The sequence below is a fragment of the Acomys russatus genome, chromosome 3, assembly GCF_903995435.1.
Source record: "Acomys russatus chromosome 3, mAcoRus1.1, whole genome shotgun sequence".
In the NCBI taxonomy this organism is placed as follows: Eukaryota; Metazoa; Chordata; class Mammalia; order Rodentia; family Muridae; genus Acomys; species Acomys russatus.
In genome coordinates, this window is record NC_067139.1 from 28566209 (window position 1) to 28593120 (window position 26912).

The following is a 26912-nucleotide window of genomic DNA, read 5'->3' on the forward strand; positions in this document are numbered from 1 at the left end:
GATCAGAGTCCTCTCGAACCGGGACAGAAAGGCGTCTGTCCCTCGGAACCGCGGGCGACAGCGGCCTGGGAGGAGCGTCGCCCAGCGGCAGAGCCTGCGGAGGTACCCGGGATGGGGGGGGGGGGGAAGGAGAGCATAAACTCCCACCTCCCGCAGCGCTACAGGCGGCGCTGAGAGGCGGGCTGAAACCTATCGGGACTGCATATTGGCTGGAGGAGCTGGGGAGGAGGGGCAGGTATGCCGTGATTGGCGGAGTCAGGCGCCGGAGGGGGCGGGGCCTCTATAAAAGATCTGTGCCTGTCGCGGCGCAGGCAGTCGGGCTGTCCGAGCGGCGCGGCCGTGGAACACCCAGGAGCGGGCTGTCGCGGGGGTGGCGGGGACGCGAGCGGCGGCTGCGCGGGGTGCAGGGCAAGCGGCCTCGCGGCTGCACCTTCCTCGCGGAGCCCGAAGCCGACTTGAAGCGACTGCGGTGAGGCGACAGCCCCGGCTCACACCCGAGAAGAAGTGGCCGTGGCGGTGGTGGCGGCGGCCCCAGCCATGCTGTGCTATGTGACGAGGCCGGACGCGGTGCTGATGGAGGTGGAGGTTGAGGCAAAAGCCAACGGCGAGGACTGTCTCAACCAGGTGAGGGCAACGATCGGAAGGAAAGGGGATCCCTGCTTGTCTCCGGGAAGCCTCGGGGCCTCAGGGATGCGCCTCTGGAGCCGGGCGATGTTGCAGCAACGGCCGGTGGAGAGCTCCCCGGACGCCAGGCTCCAGCCTCCTCGCGGGCGTGGGGGTGGGGTGGGGGTGCAGAGGACGCGTACGGTGGAGGATCCGGGGCCCCTGGCGACCCGGACTCCGCCAGGAGCCGCCACCCTGCCTCCTAACCTGGCACTTTATCTAAAGAAGGTGGCCCGTCACACCTGCCGCAGGTGTGTGCGTGATGCCGCCCGTGGGGTCCTTGCAAAGCCCGGCAGCGCCACCCGCGTCCCGGGATGAGGTGGCTGCAAGCAACTGCGGGCCCCTGGGTTCCCTAGCTGACCAGGTGGGCCCACGTCTCCAGCCGCTTCTAAGAAGGGCTGTTCACCTGACGCTCCTGGCTTGCTGGGGGATCCAGAGTATCCTGGGAAATTTTCCAGGAACCGGGTCTGACAGTCTCCTGCTTGAGGTCTTTACTCGTGTGTTTTCTTAAGAGTGTCTAAGGCTCTGAACAGTGTGTGCACCATGGATATGGCAGACAGGTTTGACCCCCCCCCCCCCCTTGAAACACTGTGTCTTCGGCACCTGAAGACCTAAGCTGTTTGGAAAGCCGCTAAAGCTTAGCTGACACTTGTGGCATGCTTCCTCAATGTGTTTGTGTTTTTGGAATCCAGATGGTTAAAACTGTCCAGATAATAAGCTGCCAAATCAGCTGTGCAGATGGTGCTGGTGGAGGGAATTCCAGCGATTGGAATCAGAAATAAAATACCCTGTGGGTTCTTCTTTCTCAGCCTTTTGGGTAGTCTGTTTTGAGGGGACTCCTTTCCCTCTGCAGTTGGTCATAAGGCAAGGCCGAGCTGCCTTTGGAGGGCTACATTTTGGCCTGGCTGGTACCTAAAAACATTGTTTTTCCAGTCTACCACTGGGATTGTGACAAGGTGGCACTTTGTAAAAGTTAAGTGTCAGTCCCTCACTCAGAGGGAGCCTTTGCATTGCTCAAACCAAGAAACCTTCGTTTTTGTTTTTAGGTGTGCAGGCGATTGGGAATCATAGAAGTTGATTATTTTGGACTGCAGTTCACGGGTAGCAAAGGTGAAAGCTTATGGCTGAATCTGAGAAACCGAATCTCCCAGCAGATGGATGGGCTGGCACCTTACCGGCTAAAATTGAGAGTCAAGTTCTTTGTGGAGCCCCATCTCATCTTACAGGAGCAGACAAGGTAAAGTGAGGCTGAAATAAACCAAGGTCAAGACCACCTGATTCCACTTCGTGGTGGATGTGTGTGCCCTCCCAGAGATGTTCCCCCGGGCAAATTTGACTTGGTGCAGAGCAAAGTTCAGGAGAAACTTCAGTTTGTTTTTCATAGTACAGTTGGCCTGGGTGGGCCTTCCAACACTTGTTTTGGTTTTTCTGGTCTCTATAATATTAGTGGGAGAGCAGGGTTGTTCTTACAAACAAAAAGAAAACCCGGACACCAACTTCCTGACAGCCCCATCTAATGCCCGCTAGTAACCCCGCCTCAGCAGAGTTACTATAGGTCACTGTGGACTGTTCTAACTGAAAGCAGGAAACAGTTCCTCTTGGGTTACTTAAACTTGGTCAGTCTTCAGCCTAGTGTCAGATTACAGTGTGTTCTGTCTGGCCTCTTGCAGATTTTAAAGCTGCTTTAAAGTTTAACAAAAACTTGATAAAAGAATTCTTTGAAGACCACAGTAACTGAATTCTAGCCTACAGATATATTAAACATGATTGTTGGGCATTAGGGTTTTTTCCTTCCCTCCTTGTTAAAATAAGGGCCACCAGCCGTGGGAGACAACTTAAGCATGTGGTCTCTGTTTTCAAAGGTCACACAAAAAGTGATCTCAACTGACTGTAACACTTTTCTCAGAGTTGAACCAAACCAGGAAAGCAATGTTTAATATTTATTATTGAAACGCAAGAGACTACAGTGACTTGTTGAAAAGGAAAATGATTGTGTTTAAAAGCACAGCAAACTTTGGAGCCCCGTACTGATGTTTTCCATACTCCCGTGGCTTGTAAATGTGCCATGCATGTGAAAAATGCGATCCTGTAGATTTCAGCTCACAACCGGGGAACAGACTCCTCAGAGAGATTTTAATGTACTATTTTTGGTTTATTTACTAAACAAATGATGAAAGCACTTAAAAAATACCATTCATTTGGATTTGAAATGTCCACTTTGCTTTGCTGTGGCATTTTAAAGGTTGAGAGAGATTTTGTTTATGAAGGAAACTGGCATAATTAACTTTTAGTGTTTCTGAAAATACCTTACAAATATTCTTGTAATGGCATCCTTACAGACTTTGAGCTCTATTAGTCACAAGAGGCTCTGTCATTTTTAAAAGATTTACTCTGTATCTGCCTGTGTGTGTGTGTGTGTGTGTGTGTGTGTGTGTGTGTGTGTGCGCACGTGTGCATGCATGTACACACGTGGAGGTGACAAGACGACTTTCAGAGGCAGTTCTCTCCTTCCACTATGTGGGTCCCAGAGATTGAACTCTGTTGTCAGGATCAGCAGCAAACATCTTACTCTCAGCCATCTCAGTGGCTTTAACCTGATTTGTGAAAGCTTTCTCAGTTCAGTAAAAGGGAAAAAAGGAATGACACAGCATTGGTGTGTGTGTGTGTGTGTCTGTGTGTCTGTGTGTCTGTGTGTGTGTGTGTAGCAGTCACATTGTGATGCTACAGTGATTTCAGGGCTTCCAGGTGCAACCCAATTCTAGTGACACAAATTTATTTTTGAAATCAGCCAAAACTTGAAGAAGCAAAGCAAATAACTTCATTTAAATAGTGGAAGGATAATAGCAAATAAATTGTATTGGGAATGTGTTCGTGCTTTACAATTGACTATGAGATGGTCTCTACTAGTGATCTGTTCTCTTGTAATTGGGTCAATACTTATTATCAAATCTACTTTATTCATGTAAGAAAGAGACACTTATGAATTAGTCCTTGAATCAAATTTCCTTCATTGGTTTTTCCATTATTGACTCAATTGTCTTTGATGCTTGGGATTAATAGCTAATGGCACTCAAAGTATGTACCTTCGTGGTTTGACTAGGTTATTTCAATTGATTTTCATTCCTTTTAAGAATCCCATAGAGTGGTTAGTGTAAGCTGGGCCCAGTACTAGTCCTGCAATCCTAGCTGCGTGGGCGGCAGAGGACTGAAGATCTCAAGGTTTGTCCTGCCTAGGGTACAATGTGGCTTCAAGTCTATGCTGGAACTTAGTGAAATACTGTGCCAAAATGTAAAATGAGCTGGGTGTGGTGGAGCACACCTGTAAACCCAGCACTCTGGAGGCAGAGGCAGGAGGATCACTGTGAGTTCGAGGCCAGCCTGGTCAACAGGACAGCCAAAGCTACACAGAGAAACCCCGTCTCGAAAAACAACAACAACAACAATAATAATAAAAATAAAAACAAGGGCCAGGTGTGGTGGCACATGCCTTTAATCCCAGCACTCAGGAGGCAGAGGCAGGTGGATCGCTGTGAGTCCAAGGCCAGCCTGGTCTACAAAGAGAATCCAGGACAGCCAGGGTTACACAGAGAAACTCTATCTTGAAAAAAAAAATAATAAACAAAAATAAAGTATGAGGACTGGACAGATGACTCAGAGGTTAAGAGCACTAACAGCTCTTCCAGGAGATAGGTCCTGAGTTCAATTCCCAGCAACCATATGGTGGCTCACAGCCATCTATAATGTGATTGATGCCCTCTTCTGGCCTGCAGGTGTACATGCAGGCAGAGCACTGTGTATATAATAAATAAATAAACCTTAAACAAACAAACAAAAAAAGTAAAATGTGCCAGGTTCGGTGGTGCGTGCCAGTAATCCCAGCACTTGGGGAGGCAGAGGCAGGCAGATCTTTGTGAATTTGAGGCCAGCCTGGTCTACAAAGCTAGTCCAGAACTGCCAAGGCTGCACAGAGAAAACCCTGTTTCCAAAAACAAAAGACAAAAAAAAAAAAAAAAAAAATAGAATGAGAGTTGAGAACATAGTGGTCCAGTGGTTGTCAAACCTGCCCAAAGGCCCTGTTCTGAATAAAGAAGTTTGGGGTGGGGAGCACAGGGTGTAGTATAGTGGAAACTTCTGAGTTGTGTTTATTATGTTGGTGAATTTTGCATAGTTTTATGGAGTTATCCAAAATATAAAACTTTTAAGAAAATGCCTAGGGTTGACGGTCAGTCTGCTTTAATATTTACATAAAGTAATATCTAAAATTTGCATTTTCAATTGGGACATCAAAAGTTGTGCTAGGTCCAATTTAACATTTTAATTATTTATTTATTTTAACTGTATGGGTGTTTTGCCTGCATGTGTTATATCATGGTTCTAAAGGACAAAACTATTTATTTTTTCTTAATGTTATATAGTAAAGCAAACACAAACAAAACACACACACACACATACACACAACCAAGCTGTTGACAAACTTTTTTGATGTTCCATTGTTTTCTATAAAATATTTCTGTTAAGTGCTATGATTCTACACTAGATCCATTTGTGTAGTGAGTGAACACAGCTTTGATAATTCAGTCTTAAGAGATGCCTTTACTGAGGAACCCATGAGGTGCATTTAGTGTACTGAGGGTGCCTGGACACTTCGTTAGAAGTGTCCAGTTGGCCTCTGCAGACCACTAAGCAGTGAGCTTGTGGCAGAGAGGGTTTACTGTGGAGGAGCAGTTACTATACTAGTTAGCATCAGACCAAACAGGCTGCTGAGAGGGGTGCAGGCAGGAAAGGCTAGGTACCACCAGGGGACCCTGGGAACCAGGAAGAGGAACACTGGCTTGGCACAAATGTTATCATAGATTGATATATCCGGCTAATCTGGCTTGGGGCTTAAGTTTAGATTTGGTGCGCCTACCCAGATTATTCCATTTGCTCTTGAATGGAGGGCCTGGTTAAGAGAATCTAGTTCAGCTGGCTGGCATGGGTTTTAGATGGAGAAAGCAGGTATTTTCAGCAGATGTTTGCCATTGTGTGGGTTAAAATGAAAAGGAAAACAAATTAGCACATTCTGGAAGCAAATCTGAAATAATAATCATCTTAGTAGAAACTCCCGCCTTTCAGGGGCTCTCAGTTCTTCACAGTGAATTTCACCCACATTTTCAAAACCATAGATTAGGGAAGTGCACATTTCAGCTGCACAGTGGTGGTTGTACTATCCCCTGCTGGCAGGGTCTTTATGTTTCTCCCAGCTTGGCCACATCATCAGAGCTCTGCGTTCTCTGGTAGGGACACTCCAGTTTACTTAAGGTTAACCAACATCTGGATTTTCCTCCCAGAAAACAGCCCCAGTACATGAACTCCATGAGTATTGGATTTAGTGTTCAGAGAAATGTTGTTAGCCTGGACATGACATTTCCTCAGGATTTCTGTGTTGGGGCAGCAAGGATTAAATCCCTCCCCAGGGTCTAGCCTCCACACCTTCTCTCTGGACTGCCTGGGAGGCCGTATCATCTGTCATTCACTTAGAGCATTAATGTGCTTCCAGCATCGCAGCCACTCACATTCATTGTCAGCCACTCCAATAGTGCAAATTCCATCAAAATTGGTCAGCACCGTGTCCTCAGAATCTATGCACCATGTACATATCTTGTTAATCAGTAAATTAGGAATTTAGAAGTGTGTAGGTGGTTCAGAACACTGGTTGCTTTTGCAGAGGACCCAGGTTTCACTCCCAGCTCTCCACATGGTGGCTCATGATCTAACTCCCTCTTTCTGGCTCTGAGGGCACCAGACATGCACGTGAGGCACATACGTACATAAATGCAGACAAAACACTGATGCACATAAAAAAAAAAACAAAAAAAGAATCTCAAAACAAAAAAGCTCACAGAGCCCAGGCATTGGCTGTGTCATTTCAAACCAACTCAGGGCCGGTCGGACTGGTCCTAGCCAGAGTCTTTAAGTCATGTTCAAAGTCTTTAACGTGAGTTGTGGTGAAGGTTGCTTACATAACCTACCTCTGCATGGTTAAAAGCGAATGCATTCTGTGTGGCACTGCATTTGCAGCCACATGTATCTGTGACAAAGGTTCATGTGTCTCTTATGAAGGTTCATTTATATTCTTTTTTTTTTTTCATTTATATTCTTTATGCTGTATATGGAATGGCAGAATCGGCCTCCGTCTCCCAATCCTTACCTCTCCCCTGCCTCTTTCTTTCTCTCCTCCACTCTTTTCCGTATTTACTTGCCAAAATATAAAATAGGAGCCAGGAAAGTTAAACAAACAAAAAGTAAAAGCATACATATATACTATTTCCAAAGAAATTATAAATTGAGCTTCTGAATCCTACTGAAAAGTTTTTCTTTTTTGCCAAAACTAAGTGTTTGCATTGCTGTGTGGTGTTTAGCATCTGGGCATCTTCGGCCCATACAAAGAACATGTCTTTAAAAATTGGTATTTTGCACATTCATTTTGTGTGGGGGAGTATGTTAGATGCATGTATGTGTGCATGTATGAGGGTGTACAGGTGCGCATGTCCATGCCTCTACATGCAGATGTCAGAGTTGACAGCCTGCTCACACAGGCATCTATCACCATGGGTAAGGATGCTCTTTCAAAGTGCAGACTTTGTGCTTTCAAATTATGGTACTCTCCTGGCACAGGCTGTATCTCTCTAGAGGTTTCAAGTTATGGTACTCTCCTGGCACAGGCTGTATCTCTCTTGAGGCTGGAAGCCTCCCTGTGGCAATCCTCATATCTTAACTGCTTTAGGACCCAAGGAGGAACATCTTTAAGAGTGGTTCCTTAAGCCCAGGTAGACCTGACTTAGGAACTCCATGGTAATCATCTGTCCCTGACAGTTTTTTTAGTGTACGCCCTCCTTGAGGAAGGCCTGGTGCTTTGATATAGCTAGAGCTATTGATTCACTGGCATTTACCTAAGCCTTGATATTGTTTTCTCAACCTCCTGAGAAATTTCAAGCATCGAAGAAAGTTGAGGATTTTTATCATGAGCGCCCATATAGGCCCCCCTAGATTCTGCTAAGTTTAATATGCCTACCTTATTATATAGTTAATCATTTATCTGTCCCTCCAACCATCCATCAACTGGTTTTTTTATACATTTTTAAACACACTGTATATAAGAACCCTTTTTCCTAAATACTTCAGTGTCCTTACAGTCAAAATTACTGCTAGTAGATGGTTTTATTTTAGTTAAAATTTACATATGATAAAACACATACATCCTAATTATATCTCTTAATGAGAAAAGATGGGAGTCTGTTTAAATAACATCTATGCTGAGATTAAGAACAGCCGCAGCATCCACCATCTTAGAAAGTTCCTCCCAGCGCACACTGCCCACGCTTTCCCTCCTGACGACTGTCAGCACTGTGGTTTTCCACAGTAGGCTTGTTGTGCCTGTTAAACTGTACACAGGGACGCATCCTGCAGGTTCTGCTATATGTCTGCCTTCTGTTATCCATCATACATTTTGCTGAGGTCCGCTCACGCTGCTGTGTGTATATGTATGGCTTTTCTTTAGTTGTTATTTGTTCTGTTTTCCATTTGTTTTGCTATGTTATGTGCTTGGGGATTGAGGGGGTGGGGTGGGGGGCTTGAACACTGTAGGTCAGTGCTCTGAGCGAAATACAGTGTGCTTTGTTTCTCTACACCACTGGATAGTATTCTGTGCTGTTGGCTGATCCCCAGTCCTGCTGATGAGCGCCTGTTGTCCATGAAGAAGGCTGCTATGAACATTCTAATACAAGCTTTTCTTTTTTTTTTTTTCTTGTAGACACATATGCTTTCATTTTCCTTGAGTAAATACCCAAGAATATAATAGCTGGGTCATGGTATGATTGTTTAGTTGTATAAGTTATTGCCAGACCTTTCCCCACAGCATCTGTACTGTTCCGCACTCCTACTCCCACAAAGAATGTAAGAAAACTGAGTGTCTCTGCATCCCTGCCAGCCTTCTGGTGGGTACATGGTGGTAGAGTGCTGTGGCTTTAATTTGCATTTCTCTGATGATTAATGATGTCTGTCAGAATTTCATGTGCTTCTTGGCCTTTTTTCATCTCCTTTGGTGAAGTGTCCAAGCCACCCATTTTGGTCATTTCCCTATACTCTTGAGCTGTCCACATTCCTCATGTATCCTGGATACCAGTTCATTGTGAAATCTGAGTCTTATAAATATATATCCCCCTGTGGCTTGCCTGCTATCCTCATGCCTTTTGGTGAGTAGGAGTTTCAAATTTTGGTGAGGTCTAATTTATTCTCCCCACCCCCCTTTTGGAGTTTATTCTCTATGTTCTGAAAAGCCTTGTCTACCCGCTAGCCATGAAGGTACTCTTAGGTTTGGTTCTCAAGCCAGTATGGTTTTAATGTAGGACTGTGCTCCATCCTGAATTAATTTTGTTTTATGAGAATGTTATAAGATTTTTAAAACAAAAACAAAAATCCCATTCGTAGCAATTCCTGTTTCCATTTGGTCCTTTTAAAATATAGCTTGGCACTTGGAGTTTGGTTTAAAATAAACCAATGCGGTTAAGTGACTCATTGGAGGAAGATGGGGCCTGATTGTAACGGGGCCTGCCCGGAGAGAGAGGCTGTCCAGACAACACTTCCCATGCAGTGCTTCAGGGGAAATTATGGTTCAGTTATTGGCAACTGTGTTGTTGAAAGTAACTACTTAGCCATTCTAAAGACATGTTAGATTCATTACTTACATTTTGAACATGACCCTGAATCTAGTTATTTTATATTTGTTGTTAAAAGCTCTTAAAAATGGCATAACTGGCAAGATTACTGGGAGACTGTGCCCAACAGTAACCAGTTTAGTTACCTTTCTGTTGCCATGACAAGATACTATGACTGAGGCAACTCAGTAAAAAAAGCAGTTAGTTTGGGTGCTCACAATTTCACAATTGCATGACCTTCATGGCAGCAAGCATGGTAGTAAGCAGGCAGGCAGGCATGACGCTGAGGCTAAAACTTGCATCCTGATCCATAAACAGGAGGCAGAGAGAGAGAGAGAGAGAGAGAAGGAGAGAGAGAGAGAGAAGAGAGAGAGAGAGAGAGAGCGGAGAGAGGAGGGAGAGCGAGAGAGAGAGAAGGAGAGAGAGAGAGAGAGAGAGAGAGAGAGAGAGAAGGAGAGGCGGGAGGGGACAGGAGGGGAGAGAAATATGACATAGGATTTTGAAACCTCAAAGCCCACTCTCAGTGACATACATCGTCCAACAAGGCCACACCTCCTAATCCTTCCCAAACCGCTCCTCCAATTGGGGAACCAGCATTCAAACATAAGAGCCTGGCGGGGTGGGGTAGGGGCTCAGTCAAGCCAGCACAGTAACCCATACAATGAGCTTCCAACTGGCTTCTGGAAAGTTCTGTTGTGATGACTAGAGAATTTTTCTGTGACAAGAGCCCTTTGACCACAACCTAATGGTTCCTATTATTTTTTGTTGTTGTTGTTTTTAATATATTTTATTAATTTATTTATATTACATCTCAATTGTTGTCCCATCCCTTGTATCCTCCCATCCTCCCATTCCTCCCTCCCTCCCATTTTCCCCTTACTCCCCTCCCCTATGACTGTGAATGAGGGGAACCTCTTCCCCCTGTGTATGCTCATAGGATATCAAGTCTCTTCTTGGTAGCCTGCTATTTCTTAACACCATAAAAAGGCATGGATTTTATTTTATATATATTTTTAAAATTTTTAAAATGTTTAATTTTATGTGTATGAGTGAATGTGTGTGTGTGTGTCACATGCATGCTTAGTGCCCACAGATCTAAACCTTGGTCCTCTGCAAGAGCAACAAGACCTCTTAACTGCTAATCTATCTCTCCAGCCCCTGAAAAGGCATAGATTTTAAAAGAGAAATTGTTGGAGAATTTTGAAGCAAAAAAATTATTAAGAGTATGTGCTTTGTGGCCATCAAGATGGATCAGTACGTAAAGGCGCTTGCCACCTGGTATCAGTTCAATCCCTGTGACCTGCAAGGTGGACGGAGGAAATTGATCCTTATAGATTGCCCTTTGACCTCCAAAATTACACCATGGGACTCACCCACAGATATACAATATGCAATTGTATTTTTAAAAAATATTTTGCTTTCTTTTAAAAATTAAAATTTGACATCTCAAATTTCACCCTATTTTTAATTTTTATTTTTATTTTGTGTATGGGTGTTTTGCCTACACATATACCTGCTCACCATGAGTGCCATTGTTCATAGAGGCTATAAGATAGCATCAGACCCACTGGATCTGGGCTTATAGATGGTTGTTAGCCACCATGTGGATGCTGGAAATTGAACCTGGGTCCTCTGAAAGAGCTGCCAGTATCTTAACCACTGAGACATGTCTCTAGCCCCTCACCCTGTTTTATAGCATGTGTGAATTCCTTTGTACCTGTGATGCCAACACTTGACTTAGCTATACCGATGCACCCTGGGTCCCACATTGTGGCCTATATATCAGAGATACCCATTTTCTTAGTAACTGAGTAAAACTTTAAAAATTAATTTCCAAGTGTAACCCTAGGAATGCATAGAAAATATAGTATAAGCTTATGTCCATGGAATGTGTTAAACATTTGCTTAAGACAAAGTAGGTATTTTTCAAAGCCTTTCTTTTGTATATGACTCTATGCTGTAGTCTATATAGAACGTGTATAGAATCTGTTATGTAGTTGTGAAATGTGCTTTTAAAATACATTCCATGCAGGCCTGACTTCTTTGACTATATCGGCTTGTTTTTATATTATTGGTAACTTTTCACCCCTTCCATTAAAAACAAGAAAAGAATAGAATAGAATAGAAAGAAAAAGAATAAGGGGGCAAACTCCAGGAGAGAAGATAGTTACAGGTCAGATAGTTAAGGTGGGAAGATAATAAGAATGAATCCCTAACTCAAAGCCACTCAGAAATCCTGAGTCCTTCCTGAATTCCCTGTTGCAGATATGTCTTTCAGCACTGCCATCTTCGCTCTCGGAAAGAGCATACGGATAAGTCTTCTGATAGCTCATCAGAACTGGTGACAGTGGCCACCCTGGCTCCATTGCACTAGTGCCTGGACCCTTGTAACCCAGAAGCCTGTGGCTGGAGTTATTTCGATACGATATACTCCCTTCCTTCAAAGACCGTGTATTCTCTCTAGAGAGCAACTGTCAGACCCGTCCATCCCTATAACCCCAGTGTGGGGTGGGACACAGAGGCAGTGTGCGACCACTCTTTATTGACTAGAAAGGTGGTTGTAAAGCCATGAAAAATGCAACATGCAGGAAGAGGCCTGCACAAACAGTGAGGAGGAAGAGGAGGAATGCCCGTGCCTGCTGCTGACACACAGTTCGGCCTCAGCTGGCTGGAGAACACCAGTGGGCCCTCCCGCCCGTGCCTTTGTTCCAGCTCTCATCAGCTCATGGGGAAAGATGGGCCTCGCTCTAGGCTCTTAGCCACCTGTTTACGTTGGGTTACCATTTCTTTGCTTAGCTTTTGGCAGCTGTCCCTCCAGAAGTAGGCGTAGAGAATTTGGAAAAAGAAATTGAATAAATTTGAAAAGTCGTCTTTGGCAGCTCTCCGCGCTGTTTAATAAAGCAGGAAGCAGATTCAAACTTTATGCTAGGAAAATAAGTCAAAAGAGACCTTTACGTTCACAGTAATTAAATTGAGAAGGCTCAGTTTGTGGTGCTAATCTTAAAATCTTTTGGCACGTGGTTTCTCCTTGAGTGTAAGCATAGATTCAGGCTTTAGGTTCTTGAAAACACACCCCCTGGTTGAATAGGCAAAGGTCTGTTAAGATTCCATTTTTTCCTGTGAGCAACACCAGGGTTTTGTAAGAATTTTAGACCTGCATCCTCTGAAAGCTCCCCTCCCCGGCCCCCACTATTTCAGAGAGAGTCTCACTATGTAGACCAGGCTGGTCTGGAACTCACAGAAAGCTGCCTGCTTCTGCTTCCAGAGAGCTGAGATTAAAGGTGTGGGCTACCGCACTGGCTATTTGTATAGCTATTTTTAAGGCATTCTTCCCCTCCCCTGCAGTCATCCCCTCCCCCCCCCCCCCCCCCCGCCCCTGCTTCCGTGGCAATTCCTTTGCCCCAGCAGGGCCCCTTTCTCAGTTTAGCAGTATGAAAGAAATACTTTAAGGACTACCAGATGTCTGGGATAATAAAAACTGTGTCTGTTCTCCTGGAATGCTACTATGCATTTCACTGTGATTTCTTCTTGGGGCTTTGAGTACGGAAACACTGAAACATTTAAGAATGTTTGATCATTTTAAACATTTATCATTACTGAATCTACAAAAGATTGAACTGACTATTTCTTAGTAAAGAAAAGTAAATGGCTCTTGTCAGCCTGATAGTTTGAGGTTCTCAGCATAGTCTCTTGCCTTTGTCACCTCTCTTGTCCTTACCCTTCCTCATGCTAATGAGTGGCAAACTCAGCTGTGATCCAAAAGTGGAAGCCGTGTTGAGGGTTGGGAAAGTGAGAAGCCGAATTTACGGGGTTCGGAGCTTCACCATTGGCTGCAACTCATTATTGTGCCTTTCAAGCACATGTGAGAGACTACCACAAGTCATCAAAGAGACAGATTTTGTAGCCTGGCCTCTATAATGATTCCGATAACCTGTCCAGGACTTTGGATAATAAAAACAGAATCTGTGATTTCCCAGGAATTTCTGTGGCATGCGTACTTTGCCGTGAATGTCGAGTTTAATGTTGCATGTACTGAGGGTAGGCTCAAACGGAGCAAAGCTGAGGGAGGGAATATAAAATAAACACAGATGCATGGTGCTTTACACAGAGTTATGGATCTCTCTGATGTTAGAGGCAATTAAGCCAGCCCATGTGCGGCTAGCTAACGAAAGAGGTTGTAGCTTGTTATGTAATGTAGACGGGAAATAAATGGGCTGTATGCAAGGCAGGTCAAAAGCTGGCCAAGAAAGAAGGCCCTCAGGGCTGGATCTTCCAGGTACAGAGCAATGGTTCCTATCCCGAGCCCAGTGGCAGGAGGTGTGCCTGGAGCGTGGGTTTCAGCCACCATCAGGCGTCCCTGTGAAGGACTTTAAGGAGAAAGATGAAGCGTTTTCACTGGAAGCAATGACCCCAAGCAGCTTGGATGGTGGGCTGGCAGAGTCTGGAGGGGAGAGGGTCCCTCTTGCCACTTCTAGGCTGGGAGGAAGAGCAAGGAGGCCTGGATGGCAAGAATAGAACTGGGTCTGGAAGGCCTAAAAGGGGGCTGGAGAGAACAGCTTGTCTGGGAAGCATGAGGACCTGAGTTCAAGCCCCACAACCCATTGAAAAATGCCAAGCATACTCTTGCCTATCAGGCTGGTCTAATAGGTAATTTCTAGGCCAGTGAGATACCTTGTCAAGGAGCTGGGTGGTATTTCTGAGGATGGCACCTGAGGTTGTCCTCTGTCATCCTTTCAGCATGCTAACAAACATCCAATGAAGTCTCTGGTGGGTGGACAACATTATAAGAATTCAGGGGACATTCTTTTTACTGTCTCTGAAAATCAGAATCTACAAGGTAGGTTTTTTAGCCGAGAATAGCAGTTGCGCATGTGTATAATCTACAGAGGCAACAGGATCCAGAGTTGAGTGCCAGCCTCTGCTGCATAGCAGTTTTGAGGACAGCCTGAGCTATATATTCCTTTCTCAAAAAACCAAATCAAACAAGCAAAAAATTTGATTTTTAAAAGCCATTATAATGCTAACTTGCTCTCTTTGTATTACTTAAATTTTCATGACATTTTATTTACTGATTTGAAGAGGGAGTGTGTCCTGCTGCACATGTAAAAGTTAGAAGACAACCTGTGGGGTCTCTTTTTCACTGTGTGGGTCCAGGGGATAGAAGCCAGGTCCTCAGCTCTGGCTGCATGCTCCTCCATCTGCTGCGGCCATTTCTCTATACCTGCTCTCCTTGCTCAAAGAGGAAAGTACTTGATCGTGAAATTGCAAAGCTAGTTGAGCTTGCTTGGTTGTTTTCTGCAGCACTGGGGATAGAACCCCAGGCCTTGCACACGCTAGGCGATGGCTCTATCCCTGAGCCACACCTCAGCTGGCTGGCCCAGATAATGTTATCCCACGATTCAGTCACTCTCTTCTTCTTTTGCAGGCATATCTTTTTCTTGCACATTAAAGAATCCCTCTTGGCAGGCCACCTCCAGTGTTCCCCAGAGCAAGCAGTGGAGCTTAGCGCCCTCCTGGCCCAGACCAAGTTTGGAGACTACAACCAGAACACTGCCAAGTACAGCTATGAGGATCTGTGTGAGAAAGAGCTCTCCAGCTCCACCTTGAACAGGTGAGAGAGGCCGCTGGAGGCTATCTCGGTGTTCACAGCCACCAACTTGATAAGGATCAGGAAACTGGCCCCAGGGTATAGTTGTGGAGTTTGTGAGGCAGAGCCTAGGCCATTGCCAACTTTAATCAGTTATTTTTAGAAGATTCATGTGCCTTTTACTTAAGAATCTTACCAACACGAAAACAGCCCACACAGATTAAATGCCCTTATATGAAATGCCATAAATAACAAGGATCTCAAAAGTGCCTGACCTTTTAAATATGCAAATCTCCTACAATAAAAAAATCTAGCATGTTTTTTGGTGTTTGCTTCATCCCAGCAAGAATTACAGCAAGATGCCTAACTTAGTCAGCTCAGTTACCTATTCCTGTGTAATAAGCTAACCAAGCTCAGCAGCTTAAAACAACAGACATTGTCTGAGGGTGCATGGGCAGAGAAACAGCTCAGGGGCAGACCACACTCCAGAGGTCAGTCACATCTAAAAGCCCAGCTGAAGGAGGGAGGCCTCAGGCCCAGATGACTCTTGTAGCTTCTTGGCCAGCCTCCTCCTCTTGCCACCTGACCCCAGGGCTCTTTCATGGTGTGGTAGCTGCCTTACCCAGCACGGAGTGATCCAAGAGCAAGAGAGAAGAGCCAGGAAAGAAATCAGACCTTCACAACTCAATCTCAGAAGTGAGTTTCATGCCAGGTCTTCCACCATTTCTGCTCATTAGAAGCCAGTCATTAACCCAGATGGCACTCAAGGGATGGCTACTTTGGGAGGCCGGATCACCGAGGACACAGGAGAGACAGCCTTACCACAACACAGAATATAGGTCTCTGTTTTCTTTAGTTGTAAATAATCTAATCAGTCCCCTGTGATGCTAGCCTATCTGGAAGCTTGTGGGTAAATGTATGAGAGGATCTAGCCCACACATTTGTCTTGTGTGTATGTTTAGAGATTTTCCATACTTCTTTCAGTTTAACAGTATTTGCCAATGATGGGTTCTAAAGATTTGTTGAGATCTTTTTAAAAATGTGTGTGTATGTGTGTATGTGTCCATTTCCATGTATGTCTGTGCGTGCGTGTGTGTGCATGTGTGTGTGTGTGTGTGTGTGTGTGTGTGTGTGTGTGTATGCATGCATGTGTCTGGGTCCGTAAGCCAGCTGGTGAGAGTGAGTTCTTTCCTTCTACCCTGTGTGTCACAGAGATCAAACCCAAGCACTTTTCCCCATTTCGCAATCTCTCTTGCCCCATAGTTGAGATCTTGAACCGTGTCTTAGAAACATTTTACAATAAATTTGATTAGTAAATGAAATAGTAATATGCCATTCAATGCTTTTGTGACTTGTAAATGATCATATCCCTGTAATTTTGCTGGTGAAAATGAAAAGCTTTACGGATTGCATAAGTCAACCTATCTAATTTTGCCCCGTTGGGTATCCCACAGCATTGTTGTGAAGCATAAGGAGCTGGAGGGCATCAGCCAGGCTTCTGCAGAGTACCAAGTACTGCAGATCGTGTCAGCAATGGAGAACTATGGCATAGAGTGGCATGCCGTGAGGGACAGCGAAGGGCAGAAGCTCCTCATCGGGGTTGGACCTGAAGGCATCTCAATCTGTAAAGATGACTTTAGCCCTATTAACAGGTAACCCAGGTTGTCAGTGCACATTCATATATACATGCATACATACGTTCTTACAATCCTAAGTATGTATGTCCACCTGTTGCTTTTTTCTGAAAATAGAAAATGGACAGAAATTCACTACTCTATCAACAGTGTGATTCGTTTTTAAATTTATTAATTGCATTCGAGCCTTAAGAATTCAATTATTTCTTAAATCCTAGCTTTAAGTACACTAGTATGGCAGAATTATTATTTTTCATAAGTGGCTCAGACCATGAATGCCCATGTCTGCTTCTGCATACACTCACACACACAGAGGTTACTCCTGCCCTTGTCTCCACACCACAACCGCTTGTCCTGCATCAGCATACTTAGTTAGGATCATCACAGAACTTCCCAGGCGAAGTGCTGATTCACTGCTGGGTCATGGGCTGCCCACTAAGGCATGCCAATACCATGTTGAGCTGTCATTGCTGAGCTCACTCACTTTTCTCCTTCTACCTTTCAGGATAGCTTATCCTGTGGTGCAGATGGCCACCCAGTCAGGAAAGAATGTCTACTTGACTGTCACCAAGGAGTCTGGCAACAGCATCGTGCTCCTGTTTAAAATGATCAGCACCAGGGCAGCCAGTGGGCTCTACCGAGCCATCACCGAAACGCATGCGTTCTACAGGCATGTACCATCGTGTCTCCTAAGCTTAGGTCACAGCTTAGTGTGTGTGTGTGTGTGTGTGTGTGTGTGTGTGTGGCGGGGAAGGGGGGGGTGACTGGCAGGTGTTCATGATTCGTCCTAGCCCTGAGTCTTGTGCAGAATATGAGAGAATAGCTACTCTGAACGCTTCCTTTTGCAGCCCTAGCTGAGCCCTTATCAGCACAGAATTGCGCGTGCCTGTGCTTCACTTATAGTCTCCTGCTTATCTCTCACCTTACTTCCTGCCACAGCCACCTCCCAGCATGACCCCAGTGGCCGGGCCTGTTCTCCCACAGCTGCATCCTTTCCCAGAACAGTGGCCCAGGTCCTTCCCTGCTGAGAAAGACCCTGCTCTGAGCCCTAACACCTTACACACTCCGGACACTTTTTATATTGAGTTTAATTTTACTTGGTGTTTTTTTGAGACAAAGATCTCACTGAATTCAAAGCTAACCTGGAATCACTATATACCACAAGCTGGCCCCAAACTCAACTGCAGGTCCAGCCTTGGCTTTCCGACTTCTGGGATTACTTGCATGCACCACTACACCAGGCCATTCTAAACTCTAGTGGGCACATCTCAAGCTGAGTTGTGCTTACGTTCATACTTGGAAAAAAATTAAAGCCAAAAATGTAGTTGGGAGGAAGCCTTCAAGTGTTTTATGTTGAAATAGACTGTAGAGCAGAACAGAAAATGTGTAGACATGTTTAACATAAAAGCCATGACTTCAAAGAACAAATGCTCCTTTGCTTCCACAAGCTGCTGGACAGCAGCTCATAGCCCGGAGGGCCTGGGAAATCTCATCTGCATATTTGCAGTTGCTTCCTTGGAAGTATTTGGACACCTCTGAGAAGCACAAATGTGTGGAAAGAACTTGCTCAGACATGACACAAGAGTATTAACTGTCTTAGGAGGGGATGTAGCTCAGTCCATAGAGTGCTTGCCTAACATGCATGAAGCTCCACATGAACTGAGCATGATATGCATGTGCGCAATCCCAGCAGCACTCAGGTCAGGAGTGGAGACAGGAAGATCATGAAGTTTCAAGTCGTCTTTGGCAGTTCAAGACCAGCCTAAGTCATATGAGACCATGTCTCAAGAAGAAGAAGGGGAAAAAAGCTGGATATGGTGACATATATCTTTAATGACAGCACTCAAGAGACGGGGCAGGTGGATCTCTATATTTAAAGGCCATCCTGATCTACATGGTGAGTTCCAGGACTCCCATAGTGAGATCTTGTCTCTACAAAACAACAATAATATTGAATGTCTGCTAAGACAGGCAGGGTGGCACACAACTGTAATCCCAGCAAGCAGAAGGCCTAGGTGTTTCAGGCCAGCCTGGGCTACTTTATCTCAAGAAGAAATTAAATAAGTAGGGAGATAGATGGGTGATACTTAGACAGGTGGATGATAGTAGACAATTAATAGATAGATAAATAGTAGATTGATAGATCGTTTGCTGACAGACTTTTTATTGATAGCAGTATCTGATAGTGTGAATTAAGAAGCTTCCTAGGCTTTTTGATATTAAACCAGATGTTCACTCTTACCTTCAGGTGTGATACGGTCACCAGTGCCGTCATGATGCAGTACAGCCGTGACTTGAAGGGCCACTTGGCATCTCTGTTTCTGAATGAAAACATTAACCTTGGTAAGAAATATGTCTTCGATATCAAAAGAACATCCAAGGAGGTTTATGACCATGCCAGGAGGGCTCTGTACAATGCCGGTGTTGTGGACCTCGTCTCGCGAAGTGACCAGAGCCCTCCCAGCTCGCCTCTGAAGTCCCCTGACAGGAGCATGAGCTGCAGCAGCTGCGAGGGCCTCAGCTGCCAGCAGACCAGAGCGCTACAGGAGAAGCTGCGCAAGCTAAAGGAAGCCATGCTGTGCATGCTGTGCTGCGAGGAGGAGATCAACTCTACCTTCTGCCCCTGTGGCCACACTGTGTGCTGTGAGAGCTGTGCAGCCCAGCTACAGGTAAGGGGTCTTATAGCCCTCCTGTCCCTGAAGAAGGCTCCAATAGGTGCGCAAGACACAGAGGGGAAGCACCCGTCTCCACTTGGAGAGGTCTTTGCATTCATTGACTTAGCGATGCTCTCTTTAGAAACATGTCAATCTTGTCACCGTTTGGTTTTGTCCAGACTGACAAATTAGTGCATCTTGAAGCTAAACCATGAACTAGAATCCAGGCCTGCCTCTTCCATTTTATGTTGCCTCTTGCTTTCTGATACCATTTAGTAGAAATGCCTGTATAAACAATAATTTACATAAATTTTTGGATTATTGTTACCAGTGACTTACTGTATTTGTGATTAATTTATCTTTTTTCTATATTTACACTTATTTGTGCATGCGTGTGTGTGTGTGTGTGTGTGTATGTGTACACGTGTGCGAGTGCACACACACACACATGCACCGCACATGTGGAGGTCAGAGGACAATTTTCAGGAGTCAGTTCTTCTCTTCCACCATGTGGTGCTGGGAATCAAACTCAGACAAGCATCCATACCCACTGAGTGATCTCACCAGCCCCTTAATTTCCTTTTATTACTGTTCATACCTTTAGGGGATCTCTTCTACTGGCTATTATTTGCCAGCAGGTCCAACTCATTTTCATACAAAAATTAAAAGCAACTCATATATAGCATTTCTCCTTTCTTGCACATTGCATTTCCTCTTACAGTAACTTTTTTACTTGGTTTCAAAAGTTTCTGCTAAATGTCACTGTGGATATATGTAAACCTAGCCTTACATGTCACCTCGTCCTCACAAGCTATGACGCTACAATTACCAAGCCAATGTTTGGATTAAGCAGTGAGCTCAGGACACCCGTGCTTCTCTGAACTGTGCTGTCTAATGAGGGCTTTCCCCTCTAGAGTCCTGGCCTTATCTTTTCCTGCTCATGTATTCTGACCCTGTGCCTATTTTCCAATTCCCAATGAGGAGTGTGTGCTTGCCATGAAGCCGCCAGAGGCCTGTTGCCCCTAGCCACAGGGGCATCTGCCCACTCACCCTGTCCTCAAGATCACTGAGCTAAGGCCTTTCTCCAGCATGGTGGCCAGAGTTGCAGTGACCTCCTCTTGTCTGTGTGGCTCCAGCCTGCATAGAAGCAAGGCTGAAGCTAACAGAAGGCTCAGAAAGACGCCTAAGCCAATAAGCTGTCTGATCCACATTACAGGGCACAGGGACCGGAGTTTAGACCCTAGAACATGTGTAATTAAAAAGCTGTATGGGGAGCCGGGTGCAGTGGCACGCACCTATAGTCCCAGCACTCGGAGTCAGAGGCAGGCAGATTTCTGTGAGTTCGAGGCCAGCTTGGTCTACAAAGCAAGTCCAGGACAACCAAGGCTACACAGAGAAACCCTGTCTCCAGAAGGGAAAAGAAAAAAAAAGCTGTATGGGAGGAGGAGTTGGAGCAATTGTAGGAATTCTTAATCCTATTGCTGGGGAGATAGAGACAGGAGGAGCCGTGGGACTCACCTACATGCCAGACTAGCTTAATAGGTGTTCTCCATGTGGGAGATCTGTCTCCAAAAAGAGGCCGAAGGCATCTGAGAAAGGACACTTGAGGCTGACAGCTGACCTCCCAGTCATCACACACACACAGAGTGACAGAAAATATAAATTTCTTAAGTGATTGTCTTTTCATAACATTCATTTTTAATCCATATAAAATGTAAATATTCAAGCCTGTTACAGAGCAATTGAAAGCTTGGAAATCACATTAGCAGCTTATCTAGAAAACTGAGTATGGGGGCACTAAGGCCCAGGTCCCACAAACATTCTAACTGGCATTGGCTTCTCTTCCAGTCATGTCCTGTCTGCAGATCGCGTGTGGAGCACGTCCAGCACGTCTACCTGCCAACCCACACCAGTCTTCTCAATCTGACTGTCATATAATGTGTCCTGCACTTACTGGACATGCCATGTCCCCACAAGCTGCAGTATTGTAATCTATAAGAATAATAACTTCTTGAAGAAATATTTCACTCTCAACACCCATCTGCCATGAGACATTTTCAGAAACAAAGAGGAAAAGAAAAACAAGAATGCCACCACTCCTCTTCCGTGAGTAGAAGCAACAGCCCCCATGGCAACCAGGAAGAGCTCTGAGACATGGACACATTCCTTGGACTTTGGGGTTTTGTCTTTTTTTTTTTTTTTTATGATCAAGTAAAGGAGTAGATAAATATCGTCTTTGTCAGTCAAGTGGCAAACAAAGCCAACGTGGATACCTTTTAGAAAACGATGTCACATGTCTCCTTAACTTCTCCCAAGGCAGCAGATTTTGTAAGAGTTTCCTTGGTTCTTTTTGTATGGTCATGGAGTGCTGAAACATTTTTTAATAGGAACATTTTTTCTTACAGAAATAGTCCTTATTATAATGTCATTTCTGTCTTTATAACTCATTCAAGGACGACTGGAAAGCTAGCAGATTGAAAGGAAATCCTGTGACTTCTCGAGGGTTGGTAGCAACGTCGTCGATTGAAGCCAGTCTGGCTGAGAGCAGACAGGTATCTTAACGTAGGCGGCTTCCTTCCTGGCCCTTCTGTTCCCCTCACCCCATGGCTTTCGGTGATAGACATGCTACCAGTTTGGTTAAAAGACTTACATGGCATAGTGGAGCAGTCCCTGGGCTTTTGAGCTAGTGGAATAGTTGGAGATTGGAAAGGGAGAGTGGTTTTCTTGGAGGGAAACGCTAACAGGAAGAGAGGGGAAGAGAGAAAAAGAGAGGAGAGCCCAAGAGCCTCCTGTTGCCCTCAGGTGGCTCTTCACTTTCCCCAGCGCTCACTCCAGCTACACCCATGGGTGTCGCCTTCTCAAAGATCAAACTTTCTACAGCCTTATCATAGGTTTCTAGATAGTGTCTCCTTTTTCATATATGTTCTATTTCACTTTGTGTTTTCTTAAGTCAGTGCGTCCATATTCATTGTGTTGTCCCCTCTGCATCTTTCGGAGGTGGGGTTACTTCATTCTGTTTCCATATTCTTAATTATATTTCCAGTCCCCCTACCCCCAAACACACACACACTTGGGCATTTTGGAAGCTAGTGAGCTAGGGGGTTTTCTAGGGTGTCAGGAGACCTAGCTGACCTCATCGGGTGCAATACTAGCAAAGTTAAAGCTAGAAACCGACACTGTCACTTTACTGAGATTTCTGAGTCTACGTTTCATATTGCCTTAATGTAGCAGTAATGTGTTTATGCATTTGTTTCTTTGCACAGACATTTTGTCAGATATTAAAACTCTACTTTTTTATGGCACATATTAGCATATAAGCCTTTATTCCAAGAGGTATTTATTTTTTCACTTGTAAAAAAAAAAAAATAATGTTTCCACATAAAAAACTCTGTTATATCCTAGAGGACTTCTGTCTTTTATATTCAGGATAATAAAGACTTTAAAGCAAATGGGGCATTTATGTTCTCATGGTCATTGTCTTTAAGCCATTTTCCAGTTGAGTGAGCACTCACCTCAAGGCTGGGAAATTTGAAGATATTTAAGGTGCTTGTTTTCATTGAGAGAACTTGCCCAGATTTTCTCTCATGTGTGTTTTTGGACACACATAAGCCTTGCAGGCCTCAGGCATAGGAGAAACAGTATACTGTGGTGTCAGAGACTTGTTGCTATGGCCAAATACCTGACAAGAGGCAACCTCAGGAAGGAAGGGTGTGTTTTAGCTCACACTTTAAGAGGAGATGCACGTACTCCATCAGGGAGGGGGAATGAGGTCACTGGTCATATTACACCTGCCATCGGAAAGCTGACTTTGGGCAGGAAGTGTGCTAGGCTATAAAACCCCAAAGCCTGTCCCTGAAACCCACTCTTTTTCAGCAGGACTCCTTTTCCTTAATGTGTCACAGTCCTCCAAACCAGTACCACCAGCTGAAAACCAAGTGTTCAGACACGTGTGCCTATGGTGGGGGGAGGAGACCTTCCACATTCAAACCAAAGCCAGAGCAATCCATGGAAACAGAAAGAAATTTGCTCTGGGTCCTGGCAAGTTAACGTTTGCGATACTTGGACACCCACAGACCCGGAGCCACTTGGAAGCCTAGATTGGGACTTCCAGGGTTGACAGTAAAGGAGCAGTTGGTGGTAAAGATCTGAAGATATGAACATGACAAAGGAAGCAGCAGTACCCCAGAGGAGGTGGGGCCGAAACATGCTCTTAGGAGTTGTTTCTGTTAATAGACAACCATTCCTTTCTCACTTGGGCCTTCAAGATAACTTGAGGATGGAAGCCTACCACCTCTGCCTTCATTTTATACCTGTCTCCTTTTACTTTGCCTAACGAGTCAGAGATAAATCAGTGTCCTTAATCTTTCCTCAAAAGGCACCTTGGATGCCCAGCATGGCAGAAGACCATAGGACAGAGCAGCCACTCTTACAGATGAGGAATTATCCATGAAAGCCAGGCTGCACCCTAGAGTGACCTTGTAGGGATCGGTTTTGATGTCTTCAAGCAATGAGAGCTGTAAGGAAGACTTCTCCAAAACATCTCCTTGAAATGAGCCTGAGACACAGACCCACTGATGCATTGATCAGATGTTTGATTACGCATACCTCATGCCCTCCTGCCTCAGTTCCTCTTCCATTTAAATCCAAAGCTCATGCCAGTATCCCAAAGGTGCCTTTGGGGTCTCCAGGCCCCTTTATTTATTCCTCTTCCCAATGTGATCACATTGAATAAATTAATTTTCACCACGACTTTTCTCCTTAATTGACCTATTGGAGCATAGAGCCAAGCCTATAAAACTCCACTTAGAGGCCTAGAAGTGTTTTGGTTCTGTGGTTTAGATGGACATACATGGGCCAGCAAAGAGGAATAAACAGGGACTCCAGGACCTTTGAAACCAGAGAGGCTGATGACTCTGGGGTTGATCTTTACAGCACTTGAGTGAAAACCCTTTCATCCTTTTCCTGAGGGTTACAAAAGTAAGTAGAAACCAAGCTATGTTTCCCCACCTCTTCCTAGCACATCTGTCTTAGGCTTATCCTGCCATAGGACAGGGCACTCACAAAGCCAAGGCCCATTCATTCCAGGAGATGTCTTCATAACAGCCACTGAAAATGGGTCGCGTGGGAGAGACCACACGGATAACACCTGGATGAATTTCTACAAACAGCCTGGGAAATAAGTACTATGTAGAATGGAGGTTTGTAGGGACGTCTGACTCCAGGCCCTGAGATTAAGTGTGGGGTGCTTGCTGCTATAGCACAAATGGCTGCAAAGGATGCCTGTGGGTTTGCAGCACAGAAGAAGCCAAGAAGATTGGTAGTGTATTTTTCCAATAAATTGCATTAGCATATGCTAATTGCTAATTAATGATGAGTCTCGCTGTGACATTTTTCATACAGTGTGGAATGTAACTTGATCACATTCACTTCCCTTCCTACTACCCTTTCTTGTCTTCCCTCTGCTTGGTGTTTTTCCTCTTCCCCCACACAGTCCCCTCCACCTTCAGATTTTTATTTCAACCTGGATTACACACATGTGATTCTTTCTTTGTTTCTTTCTTTTCTTTTCTCTTAACCTGATAATCTCACGAGTGGTGGTTGGGTGGTCGTGGTGGTGGTCGTGGTGGTGGTCATGGTGGTTTGTTTTTTGTTTTGTCTTTTTGAGACAGGGTCTCATGTAGACAAGGTCCCAGGCTGACTTTAAACCCCTGGTCCTCCTGCCTTTACCTCCCAAGTGCTGGTATTACAGCCATGCACTGTCACACCGAGTTTCAAATACTGTTTTGCCACTATAGAAAAGATCCTGAGTGGAGTGTGAACACAAACAGAATTGAAAAAGAAAATGCGTGCATCTCTGTGTTTCTTGCTGGTAATATATCTCATGTCTTCTCACAGAAATCCTAAAGCATTTGCAAATTCCTTCTATTCATATTTGTTTGAATGAATTTATTCTAAAAACTGCAAGTTGTTAAAGTTATCCCTTTGCCTCGTCAACGCAAATCACAGTTTGAACACATCTGCCAGTTACTTAAAGCAGCGTGTGCTTCAAGCAAGGCCAAACATCTGTTCTTACAACTCACTGCAGTGATAACAGGAAGAAAAGCTGGGAAGGAGTGAACCCTCCTATCAGGGCTATTCTTCAGTGAACAACATCCGTATGTGTGTTTATGAAACAAAACACTAATCAATAGAACTAAGATCCAAAGCGATATAAAAGCTCGTGTGATCATCCCCAAATGAATGCGAGCGCGTGCAGAAGGCGGTTACTATAAATTAAAGTCTTTGTCCTGAAGGGAGCACAGAATTTGAGTGACAGGAAAGGCAGACAAAGCGTGAGAACAAGAAAGAGCCCAGAGGTCAAAAGCAAGAACAAAACACGGACAAAGAAAGAAGGCCGAGGCTGCTCCTGAAGAGCCTTCACGGCTAGAATAAAGACTTCACATTTGATTTGATGAATGCATAGAAGCTACAACAAGATGTTGAGTTTGTTTATTTACCATCATGCATTTGATTCATTCAGATTTGTATTCATTAATTTGAGCATTGCTCTGTTATCTCAGCAAATACTCATTAAGCACCTAGGATCAGGCTGTCTATTAGAACTGGGTAGTGGTTCCAACCAGGAGCAATTCCCTCCTCTCCTCTCCTCTCCTCTCCTCTCCTCTCCTCTCCTCTCCTCTCCTCTCCTCTCCTCTCCTCTCCTCTCCTCTCCTCTCCTCCCCTCCCCTCCCCTCCCTTCCCCTCTCCTTCACTCTCTCTCTCTCTCTCTCTCTCTGTGTGTGTGTGTGTGTGTGTGTGTGTGTGTGTGTGTGAACTGTGCCCCAACCCCCAAGATATTAGCAATGTCTGACATTTTTCTAAGCTGTCACCCCAGAAGTCCATAAGTCTGTACTGGTGTTTGTGGACCTGCAAATCAACTCAGCTGGTAAAAGTACTTGCTGTCAAGCCTGATAGCCTGGGTTCCCCAGGATTCTCATGGAAGAAGCGATTCCTGTACACTTTGTCCCACACACAGAATAAAAAAAAAAATGCAATGACTTTTATAAAAGGATTTTTTTTTTTTTTTGGCCTAAAACAAGCCAATATTCCTACTGCTGTAAAGCCTTGAGATGGAGAGTAGAAATGTCTGAAGTGAGGCCCTTGTCCTCTGTGGGACACTAAGTGGAGTTGAGATTGCAAATCAGCTCTTCCAGCCCACTCAGTTCCACAACGGAAGTGGACAGGAAAAAGTGTCACTGGCTTTGCTTAGGGTGAGATATTTTCTAGAAGTTACATTGGAAAGGCTTCTTAAAAGATGAATCAACTTCCCTGGTAGGAAAGGTGGATGGAAGGAGTGTGTTAAAAAAAATCATGGCATATTTGGGAACCATCAGACAGATTGATATAGCTGGAATATTGGATCTATGACTGGGTGCACAGATGAAAATAGTGAAAGGGCTGAGTGGCCACACTGGGACTTTCCTCAGGAAGGTGCTACTCCCAGCTTCACTGATAAGGAAGCTGATATCTGAGGCTAGAGACTTAGCCCTGTTGGCAGAGTGCTTGCCTAGTTTGCACAAAGTCTAAGGTTCGATGGCCGGTCCTGTATTAACTGGGTATGGTGGCACATGCAAGTGATCCTCAGTATTCAGGACATGGAAGCAGAAGGATCCGAAGGTCAAGGTTAGCTATACGAGCT

General features: G+C 44.8%; 1 protein-coding gene across 2 annotated transcripts; it reads left to right on the plus strand.

Moving 5' to 3' along the window:
- Positions 1–326: 326 nt before the first annotated feature.
- Positions 327–22687, plus strand: Mylip (myosin regulatory light chain interacting protein). Of its 2 annotated transcripts, XM_051170705.1 has the most exons (7): positions 327–624; positions 1710–1900; positions 14785–14970; positions 16401–16598; positions 17086–17244; positions 18823–19249; positions 21083–22687. In XM_051170705.1, the coding sequence occupies exons 1-7, from the start codon at positions 538–540 to the stop codon at positions 21170–21172; spliced, it is 1338 nt and encodes a 445-aa protein (XP_051026662.1). In that variant the 5' UTR covers positions 327–537; the 3' UTR covers positions 21173–22687. The 2 variants fall into 2 exon arrangements, with proteins under 2 accessions (XP_051026662.1, XP_051026668.1); XM_051170711.1 differs by lacking the exon at positions 17086–17244 and having other exon boundaries at positions 18829–19249.
- The last annotated feature ends 4225 nt before the right edge of the window (positions 22688–26912 follow it).

What these genes read in the sequence shown, in the direction of transcription:
- Mylip (XM_051170705.1), top strand. Translation starts at nt 538, where the DNA reads ATGCTGTGCTATGTGACGAGGCCGGACGCGGTGCTGATGGAGGTGGAG. An exon ending in GCGAGGACTGTCTCAACCAG is followed by an intron (nt 625 to 1,709) that starts GTGAGGGCAACG and finishes TTTTGTTTTTAG; the next exon opens with GTGTGCAGGCGATTGGGAAT. An exon ending in ATCTTACAGGAGCAGACAAG is followed by an intron (nt 1,901 to 14,784) that starts GTAAAGTGAGGC and finishes CTTCTTTTGCAG; the next exon opens with GCATATCTTTTTCTTGCACA.